Genomic DNA, 10773 nt, shown 5'->3' on the forward strand with positions numbered 1-10773 from the left:
GCCATCATACCAGTGTACAACTGGTATGATGTACAGTGACCTGTGATACTGTTAAATATACGTGTGGATTAAAACAAGAGCCTTAAAGCACCACCTTGTAGATCTTGTGACCAAGGAGATCTCTCTTTCCATGAAGAATAAATTCAGGGCTCCTGTCTCAGTTGAGCACCAGCCAGCAGAACTTTCTTCCAAGATTCACCACATTTTTTAACTATCTGAGTTTTCTTTATGTCAAAGCCTTCAAAAAGGGACACTGAAGTTTGGAGACATTCATAACAACTCCAAGTTTCTTTTAAAGTATTTGCAGGCTGACTAAATAGAAGCACTCATTTACAGAGACCGATGACAGCTAGCATATATGATGCTCGCATATTTAACATTGTCATCTTTTTTTTCATTCTCTGATAGTATAATATAAGCATTTTTAAGCCTTATGTAGGCGTCCTGTTTGGTTTGGTTTGAGTTGTATTTACTCTTCTATACAGAAACATAGTTCTTAGTCCAGAAAGATGAAATCACAGGATATTTCTGCTTTGGGGGTTCTTGTCCTTGGTAGAGAAGTAGTTGTAAGTCCATAGGTTCTGCCGCTGCATGGTTGGTTTTCATCAGTGCTGTGTTAGCCTGGTCAGCAACTGCAACACAGGGTGTATTTCTTGTAATGCAGTCCCAGTGTTGTGATGAAAATTCCCTGGCAGGGCAAGTCCAAAGTACCTAGGTTAAAAATTAACAGGATTTGCATTTTAATGCGTAATTATATTTGGCATGCAGCGTGTTTCAGTGACTGATACAGGAATCTAAGGCTGTTCTACATCTATTTTTATGGAAGGCACCGTGTATTCAGCCACTGTTTAAAACATTTTGGATGTGCAAACATGTTAACAATAGCGCTTAAACAAGATTGGTATTCTGAAACGTGTTTCAAAAACATGCAAGCGACAGCCTTCTCCGATGACAGGGAGGCAGTTTCTTTCACAGTGTTTCCCTTGAAGCACATATATTGTCTGTAAAATACCATGCCGGTGTAATGCCTTTTCAGGAATGCTTTTGGCACGTTGTTGCAAACGTAGGGTGTACAGAACTATTGGAAGGGTATGTAACCATTGACAGGGCACTTTGAAGTTGTTTTAAAAAGCTTATAAGACCAACTCTGATACATTTCTGGTATTCTTTTTTTTTTTTTTTTTTTAATTGAGCTTTTCTCCTCCCATTATCACTGAACTCCCTACTATCTTGATTCCCATTCCATTGTATTTACCACTTCTTGCTCAGCCCTGACACAGGTTATGGTAGCCGCCATCTTTCTAGTCTCTTTTATTCATACATGGACATGGATATATTTAAATCTGCGCAACCATTAAATGCTAACACAATACATCTGTTTAATTACAAAAAAAAAAGTCTTGAAAATTTAACCACTTTGGGTTTTTATTGTTTAACTCTTGACTGTCTTCTTACATACTGCTACATCAAATCTAGGTCCCTTATCCTCAGCTTTTCATCTCTTTAATTTTCTTTGGAACTTGTACTGCTTATTTTAATTATTGGAAAGTAATTTTCCCTTCTTGTCATCTTTTCCCAGTCTTGGTTTTGGACATGCATTCTCTTAGGTCCTTGTGCTTAGGTCGGTCTACTACATCTACCATTAAACAGTTTATTTTCTCCTTTAAATTCTTACTTATAAGCAATGAGTCAAGAATTCATTTGTCTTCTGGTTCAGAACAAAAACTGGTCTAGCATTCAACTACCTACTATTAAAGCCGTTAACTTTCTTCCTGTCTGTACAGTTGTTACAGGACCAAGCACTATGACAGTAAAAAGCTTTTAAAGCCATAAAGCATCAGGTAAATATATAGCACCGTGCAGTTGGCATGAGTTGGACTGCAAAAATTCCCACAGTTTGAAGTTGTACTTCTCAAACTCAGACATATATAGTCCCATTTTGAAGGGCCTGCAGTTAAACTGAACTGCTATGTAATAAATGGATTATCTCTTGACGTAGTTCAGAACAGATCAAGTAGACCTACTATCTGAGTTACCCAAACAAAGCGAGAAGCTATTTGAAAAGGGCATATGGTTTCCTTCTACAGCACAAGTACATATAAGAAGTAAACTCCTATTAACTTGAAAAGTCCTGAAGATCTGCAAGCCCAGGGTAAGCAAAAAGTTCAGATGGCTTAGAGCATCTCCCAGCTCCTCCTGAGAAGATGTGCCAAGAGGCACTCCGTACATCATTTGAATTGAGAAGGGGGAGGAAAAAATAAAGATATTATGGCATTTTAGAGGCAAATAGTTAAGCTCCATGTATTGATTACACATTTGCACATAGCATCTTTCACAAATACCTAGCTCTTCTTACCTTTAAAGATAAATGTATTCGTGTCTTCACATTTTAACTGCACTTTAATGTGCAGTGACTGACTGAAAAAGATCAGTGTGAAGTAGGTACAACACATTTTTCACTTAAATCCACTGACTGTCAAATACAATAGCAGTGTGATGAGCTTTCCGAGAAAGCTGTATGAACGTTTCCTGGGCGTGTTGCCTTTGAGGTGTCTGTGGTCCACCCGCCACTCTGTATGTATTTAGTACTTCTGTACCAGAGTGTTCGAGCGGTGTGTCAGCCTCGGTGGGGGAATGTGTAAGCTGGGCGGTGTGATAACTTGCAAGTTGAGGTGTAAATGTATGGTTTGTTAAATGAACTGGTTCTCTGGCTTGTTAGAGCTTGGGCACCTTATCTGTCTTCGTTATATTCTGTTAGTGGAAATGTGTTAGTTTCCGACTTCTTTTTAAGTTTATGTTTAAAAATGAGCTCAGCTAAGGCTGCAATTTCCCTAATTGAATAGTGAAATTAAAAAAAACTTATAAACTGAAACTGTTTTCTGTATTATCCTTATATTTGGGTTAATTCTCTATTTGGTATGGGTTCTAGTAACAGTGGAAGACCTGTTCTGTGTGCACCAGTTTAGTCTGAACTCAGTGAAATATAGAGTGGGAGAGAAAAATTAAAACCAAAAATGCCAGGGGTTTAGATGCATATAAACTGTTCAGCTGCTGCTTCAAATGTAACCGTCACTAATTAGTACTAGCACAGCAGAATTGTCTAAGCAGCTATTTGAAAGAAAGAAGGGGAGTGGCACCTGTTAGTGCATAGAAAGGGCTTCATCTAATTTTGGAGTATTTGTATTCAGCAGTGTAACCTCAGTATTTGTATTCAGCAGGGGAGTGTATTCATTCAGAGTAACCAGACATAAGGCTATTGCATTCTCATTCTCCGCTTGTCCTTCTTTTAGCAGTCTGCTCTCTGTCTCAGAAGTAGCTCCTGAGGAGGTATTTTAATCTTTTGTCCATTTCATATTTAGGGATTTCAAGACTGTTAGAGCTTTTAGGAACATAGTTGTTTGTTTAGTTTCACATTGCTAAACAGTCATTCAAATACTTAGAACTTATTTCCAAACAGAAATCTGTACTTTTTTTTCCTCTTCTTTCCTGGCTTACTTTATGTCCGGGCTTGCAGTTTGATCTGCAAGGTCAAAAAATAAAACGTTGAAAAAAGTTACACAGATCAATTCGCTTCATAAGTATGTTTTGCTTCTGATCTTATTCTGATCAAGCTGAAGCTTGATGTTGGTTTTGGTAACTGATGCGTTTGATTGAGACTCTGCATAATACATGGCTCATGTTCAAACTACTTTTGCATATACTTATAGAAGCTTTCTTAAATATTACAATCTTGAGCTTTCTGTAAGTCACATATTTCTATCGAATGGATTTCTTGTCAGAACCCTTTTTCATCTAGAAATTATTGCATCGTATGAAACTTTCAAACCTTGAGCTCCAAGCATTATCCTCTGTGCATTCAGCTTGCATGCTGGGTATGTTAACATGTGCAGCAGGGTTTGAGGTTAAGTTACATTTTCTGTTATTTTGATCATTTCAGATTACATTGAGTTGAAATTGAGATACGATAATGACACAAGTTAACTGCAAAGTTTTCATCAGCCGTACAGAAATTTGATACAAAGTTGCTAAATCCATCTGTAGATCTAGTGTGAATTAATGGATGCAAACCTAAGGCTCCCAGAGAGCCTGCTGGCACCAACTGGATTTTAATTACATCCCACACATTGGTTTAGTTATCCTTATAGCAGGTAAAATGAGTGATGCAAATTCACCCTTCCAGATCAGGGAAGGGAAAAAAAGCATACATCCTCTTTTTGGAGGAGGGAAAAAAAAGTTGTATAGCTTAATCTTTTTTTTTTTTTTCAAGGGAAAGGGAAAGTGGAAGAAGGTGCATAGATAATGGAGGAAAGAAAGGCAGTGAAAGGATACAAAGAGGCAAAATAAGTAAATTATATGGAGAGGAGTAGAGTGAAGAAAGAAAAATTATGTTGGGAAAAATTAACTGGAAAATGTAGACTATTTTATAAGCCGAAAAAATTAAGATGGAAAACATAAAAGGTGCAGGCACATCAAACCACCAAATTCTGTGCAAAGGGAGAAAAAGTAAAATGAAAGAAAGTGGAAGACATAATTTTAAGTTTAAAGGACAGATAGATAAGTGTATATGCTTATTTTAAGTCATTTCTGACTCATAATCAGCTGCAAATATTTGAGTTTGTACACAAGTACTTACATTTTGAATGGATGCAGAATTTGTTTAGCGGTGTTACCAAAATCACATCACAGTGATCAGCAGTGTTACAAAAATCACAGGTAAGGGTTATCAAGGTTTTATTTATGTAACCTTTCAATTTTATTTAATGTATTTTTTAAAAAAAATAGTTCAAAGATACAGTAAATACAAGGTTTTGACTTGACTTAAGCTTGCTATTTTTCGTACCAAAAAAATCAAAGCCAAAAATTGAACACCATGAATTCTTTACTGGCATCCTAAATTAAGAGACTGATAAACAGATTCATTACATCAATCTGAAAATTAATTGTAAGAAGTAATGTTGTTGCCCTTAGGCATTTCTCAGTGCAGGAAGCCAAGAAGGAAACCATAGTCTTTGGTAATGCTTACAGACGCCAGTAGCTGGTCAGCTGCTGATCCCTTGCCATGTTGACTGCAGAGAAAAACACTTGCATCCTTCTAGAGCCCTTTTTATGTCATTCAATTCTAATTTACCATCAACTGTCATAGCTTTACCATGGACAAGCTCAAATCGGTGTTGGAGGCTTGACATAAAACCACAAAGGCAACTAAATTCCAAGTTGAAGCTGAAACTTCATTCTTAATTCACTCGGTTGTGCGGGGGGTGCTGTGGAGCATGTGGGAACACCCAGTGTTTGAAGCCCCGGCTGTACCCACACACAATAGAACGAGTTAAGGATGGAATTTCAGCCCGAGCCTTAAGGTTAATGCAGCATAGCTCTTTCTGGTTTGATTTCTTCTTATATGACACTGTTAAAGACAAAAATAAGCCCAAGTCATTCTCAGAGTCATTTTAAATTATGCTTACAAGAATCTTGTGCAAGCAATAGTAATAGATTCTTCTCACCCATTGCTTCTTAGTAAATTTGAATTTTTGTATCCTGCTTGCTTTGAGTTTGCACTGTTGGAAACTGCTGAGGTGTTAGATTACAGATACCTTAATATCTGAAGTCCAGCCTTAAATACATAATTGTTTCCTACAGTGTACCTGTCTTTACTTGAAACTTATTTTGTGGAATAGAATTAAAGAGGAAAACTCTGCTTTTTGCCCTGTACGTGCATTTTTATGAGCAAAATGAGCTTTGACAGTGTCGTTAGAAACGTCAGGAATGTCAAATGTTTTTTATCTGAAGAACTCCTTGGATGACTCAGGAAAAAGTACTTGGAAATTAGTCAGGACTTGACTGACGTGGGAAGGATACTGAATTGTTGAGAGCAAGCTTGCTCCCCTATGCATGCTTTAGATTGGTACTTTAAAAGAAGATCAAACTTAATTTTAAGTGATTGAATCAGGCTTTTCTTCAGAACATAATTTTTATTTAATCTTTGGTTAGGCGTTTGGAATAGTGATTAGAATAGTTATTCAGTCATTTATCCCTTCTCAGAGCAAATGAGAGTTATGCTTCTAATCTTTTTTTCAAAAATCCATAGCACTCTAATTCTTCCCATGTATTTCCATCCTTTACCAACTGTCTTCGGTGGGTCCGACATCCCTGCTTGCTGAAGACATGCAGAGATACGTATTGGTGAAGAGAACAACGGTGAAGGAGCGGGATACAGGTTTTAAAAGAGCATGTAAGCTACTGCTGTAGACTTGTCTATATTTTACATTTAGCCATATGACATGGCCTGTACCTGCTTCAGGATGCCCGTCTCCCCTTTTCTGAGACAGTAGATCTGCTTTTGCTCAGGGTTAGGGGCTGTCCTAAACCATAGTTTCAGGAATAACTTGATCACTGGCAATAGTAGTCCAGAAACAGCAAACAATTTGGTGGAAAGAAGTGATATAGTTAAAGCAAGTTACGCTCCAGAACACCTTCTGAAATTATTATTTTGATTTGGAGAATAATCATAGTAAAGTGTTATGCTCATATTTTTTATTTAGGTTATGAGAGTGGTTTTGTGTGGTGAAATGGAGAACTGAGGCAGTATGAGGGTTGTAGTTGGCAGTGTGGCTAACAAAAGTGTGATGACCAAAATATGAGAAAGATGTCTCTCAAAGCTTAATTAAATGCTGGCAGTATGTTTAAGGAAGAAATTAAGAAGAGTAAGAATAAGATCATCAGTACTGATCTTTAAAGGGCAAACATCCAGCTACATTCAATTTAATTAAAATTGCAGAAATAATTGTATTGAATATTTTTGTCAAATTATAAATTATATGGCTTACACCTGAAGTCATCACTTTTTCGATGTCGTTACAACTTGATTGTGAATTTCTAGTCTCTGATGCCAAATGTAGCAGGTTCAAGTCCTTAATTGATATTAAACCAATTTGAACGGTATTATTGTTGGTTTTGGAAAACATTGTGAGAAAGGTGGCAATTGAAGGGGCTTATGTCATCATGATGTGCTATTTGAGTATGTGGCCACTGATGCTACCTGCCTTCACTCTGGACGGTAAAAATCTCTATATTCCTTATACACTTTCTATTCTGGCTGAAGTGTGTAACACCCCTGCTGCCACTTCTTCTCCTCTGAGCTTCCACCCTCTGGTACATGTGCCTGGATTTTCAGTCTCTCATTTTACAAAATTGTGCAAACGTGTTTGGTGGGAAGGAAGGTCAGCTTTTTTTGTGGTGCTCTATCCCTCCCTGCATCTTCTGAACTGTCTGTCCAGACAGCTAAAAAAAGTCCCTATAATTGCACTCCAGAACTGCCATTCTTGCCACTTGTTATAGAGGGGGCCTGGATTAACCACATTTAATGGAGATGCTGGTGGTGTAGCTGTATGAATCTCCAGTGGAGAGCCCAGCTCAGTCATCTTGATAACTTCCGTGTAGGCACTGGCAGGTTGCTATTAGGTCCCCCTGAAGCTTTCTCTTCTCCGGGTTGAAAAAGCCCAGTTCCCTCAGCTTCCAGATGTTCTGTAGTAAAAAGGATCTTAATAAAAACTTTCAGATTTTTTTTTTCCTTAGGTTTTGTGCAGATTACAGAGCCACTTGGGGAAATTTCAGTCTTTACTCTCATAACCATTGAGGGGGGTAAAACTTATTCAGCATTTCTGAAATATTTTGATAGGCTTTTTATTTGTCTGTACGTGTTTCTCTCCCAGACCTTCACTGAGGTCTGCCTTGTGCTCCTCCATAAGTTAAAGTGCAAAATAATGGGGTATGAGATAATTGCAAACATTTTGCTTTCATGTTATACTTCTGCACTCCTGAATGTTGCACAGTCTTTTTTTTTTTTTTCCTTTAACATTAACATACTTGGGAGTATGCTGTAGAGGCTGGGGGGGGAACAAAGCCAAACAAAAGGGGGGGAGGAGAAAAAAAAAAAAAAAAAGGTTAGATATTGTTTATCCTGTCACTGCAGCCAATATTTTGGAATCAAAATTATTTGGGAAAACAAGTTAGGCATACATGAAGACCATGACATTAACATACTTGGGAGTATGCTGTAGAGGCTGTCACAGTAACCATGCTAAAACATGGGGGGAAAGCAGAATTAAAGATACCTGTCATAGTAAAGATGGCAGGTCAGCTTTGTAGCTGGTGTAAGTTGTTTTTACTGCCATTGGAGTGCCATGAATTTTCAGTCTGAGGGCCACACGCTGTTCAGAAGTAGTAAGCAGTTACACATGAGAAGCTGAGCTCTAGCCTAGCTCGTGCTGAGCTCATGCTGGTGTCCAGAGGGGTCAGAGTGCTTTTAGCAGACACTGAGCTTCTCATACAGTGGCAGGACATCAGGAATTTTGCAAAAGCTTTAAAAACAAAGTAGGAGATGGCACAGCTGATGCATTTCATCCTGTAAAGTTTACTTATCTCATTTGTGCTAGTATTTGAAGCTGACTTTTGTAAGAAATGACCCTTGTTCCCAAGGCTGTTTTGCAAATCAGGGATGCTAGTTTCATGAAAAGAAAGGGGCTTGATGAATCTGTAGTCACACATTATTATAATGCTGATGGGTACACGTTCTCTTCCAAATACAAGGCACACTTCAGTTAATGTGTGAACTTATACCTATCTATTTCAGTTAAAATTGTGGATTGCTGAAATTCAGTGCTTTGATATCAGTAACAAGTTTAGCTTTAGACAGAATTCAGACAAATACTGCAAGACTTACGAAACTTGAAAATCCAGTTGGTTTGAAGACGTTGTAGGATTAGCTCTTTACTTCTTGTCTAAACTTTTTTATTTTGTATTTGTGCAGAAAGATTGCTTTTCATTCCATAATTTTAGTTAAAGGACAACTGTGAAGCAATTTTCCATTTTTTTTTTTTTTTAATTTTTCTTTATGGCAAAAATTGCTCATGTTATTATAAGAAGGAGGTGATTTTAATAACAATGCTGCATGTTAATACCCAGCAACTATGAACTATTCATTTGATATCTGCATCCTTTGTTGAATCTTGTTAACTAAGCAATTACAGAATCACTTGTCCCCCAAAGTTTTAAAAAGAATAAGCTAACGTTCTCATTAGATTAGATTTATTTTTAAACAGTGTCTTCCAGAATGTACAGATCTGAATCATAGAACAGCAGCAGTGCAGCTTGTGTTGTAGGCCGTGATGAAGCTCCATACTATGTAAGAAGCTTAAAGCAGTGATATTGATACGAAATGGTCATATCTAAAACAAAGCAAACCTTGCCTTGAGATACTTAGAAGTAGCCCTCATTCTCCTTGCATATCAGAATTCGGGCAAAAATTGCTCATGTTATTATAAGAAGGAGGTGATTTTAATAACAATGCTGCATGTTAATACCCAGCAACTATGAACTATTCATTTGATATCTGCATCCTTTGTTGAATCTTGTTAACTAAGCAATTACAGAATCACTTGTCCCCCAAAGTTTTAAAAAGAATAAGCTAACGTTCTCATTAGATTAGATTTATTTTTAAACAGTGTCTTCCAGAATGTACAGATCTGAATCATAGAACAGCAGCAGTGCAGCTTGTGTTGTAGGCCGTGATGAAGCTCCATACTATGTAAGAAGCTTAAAGCAGTGATATTGATACGAAATGGTCATATCTAAAACAAAGCAAACCTTGCCTTGAGATACTTAGAAGTAGCCCTCATTCTCCTTGCATATCAGAATGACTGTTTTAATTCTAAATTACGAGTATTTTGGTTTTTTTCTTGTTGGTCCCCTCACCTTCATTGAAACCTGAGGTTTGAGGGAAGCAAACACACTACAAGGGGAAACTAAAATTGACTATAACAAGGTGCTTGTATCATTCAGTGAAGTATTCTAACAAGTGCTTAATGCTAACACAAAGGTGCACGGCGTGGGATTAAATGGCAAGTTGCAGCCTTCTATTTAGAACTATAGTTAAGTATAATATAATATATTATGATAATAATTGTATCCAGGCTATGGCTATAGGTTTGCCAGTTGTACCCCTTGTCTTGAGATCCCCAAATTGTATGAACATATGGTCCCCATATCCAGTTAGGGACCATGGTGGGTAGAGAAAAAGGAAACATAATGAGACAAAGTTGAAATGCTCCATCCTCCTCTCTGATGTCTCATTGTCCACTGACCTGTTCTTTCACACTTCCTTAGTGTGAAATAACTATTGATTAGTTATTGGCCACAGCTTGAGTTCCACCCTCCTGTTCCTAGAGTGCTTCACTTCGAAGGAGTTGGTCATTACTCTCAGGGTAGTGGGTCCCATTATTTGGAGCTACCTGTATCAATATCAGTCCTCCATCTCTTTCCTCTACTTCGTAAGCCTGACACCAAACCTAATGTTTTTTATTTTAACTTCAGAGCCCTGTCTGAGAGCTAGAAGCTATCGTCCCAAAACTGCTTATATGTTCATCATATCAGCTAGCTCCCCTGCTGTCTTTGCCACTTCATACCAAAGTCCTGGCATGTTGTCAGCTGGGTGGAGGAAATGTAACTGCTGGTGCTTGATTCTGCAATTGTTGGAACTCAGCAGAGGAGACTGAATTAGCAGTCCCCATCCTGGAGAAATAGTAATTTAAAACTAAAGTGTCAGAAATCTGATCACAGCTTTTAAGTAGTTCAGAAAGTCCTGTTCCCTTCTTGCTTGCCCACTCCCTGGATGTGTGCACACAAACACACAGGCGCCCCATTACCTAGAATCATAGAATCATTAAGGTTGGAAAAGACCTCTAAGATCATCGAGTCCAACCGTCAACCCAACACCAC

The 10773-nt window shown here is 37.8% G+C and overlaps 1 protein-coding gene across 1 annotated transcript in view; it reads left to right on the forward strand.

Moving 5' to 3' along the window:
• The first annotated feature begins 6162 nt into the window (after positions 1-6162).
• Positions 6163-10773, forward strand: part of MICU2 (mitochondrial calcium uptake 2) — a 75436-nt gene continuing 70825 nt past the window's right edge. The window contains exons 1-2 of the mRNA XM_009279373.1: positions 6163-6229; positions 7573-7638. Of these exons, the coding sequence (XP_009277648.1) occupies positions 6163-6229; positions 7573-7638 (133 nt within the window). The remainder of the gene's footprint in view (positions 6230-7572; positions 7639-10773) is intronic.

Source organism: Aptenodytes forsteri, unplaced genomic scaffold (genome assembly GCF_000699145.1).
Source record: "Aptenodytes forsteri isolate BGI_AS27 unplaced genomic scaffold, ASM69914v1 Scaffold307, whole genome shotgun sequence".
Lineage (NCBI taxonomy): Eukaryota > Metazoa > Chordata > Aves > Sphenisciformes > Spheniscidae > Aptenodytes > Aptenodytes forsteri.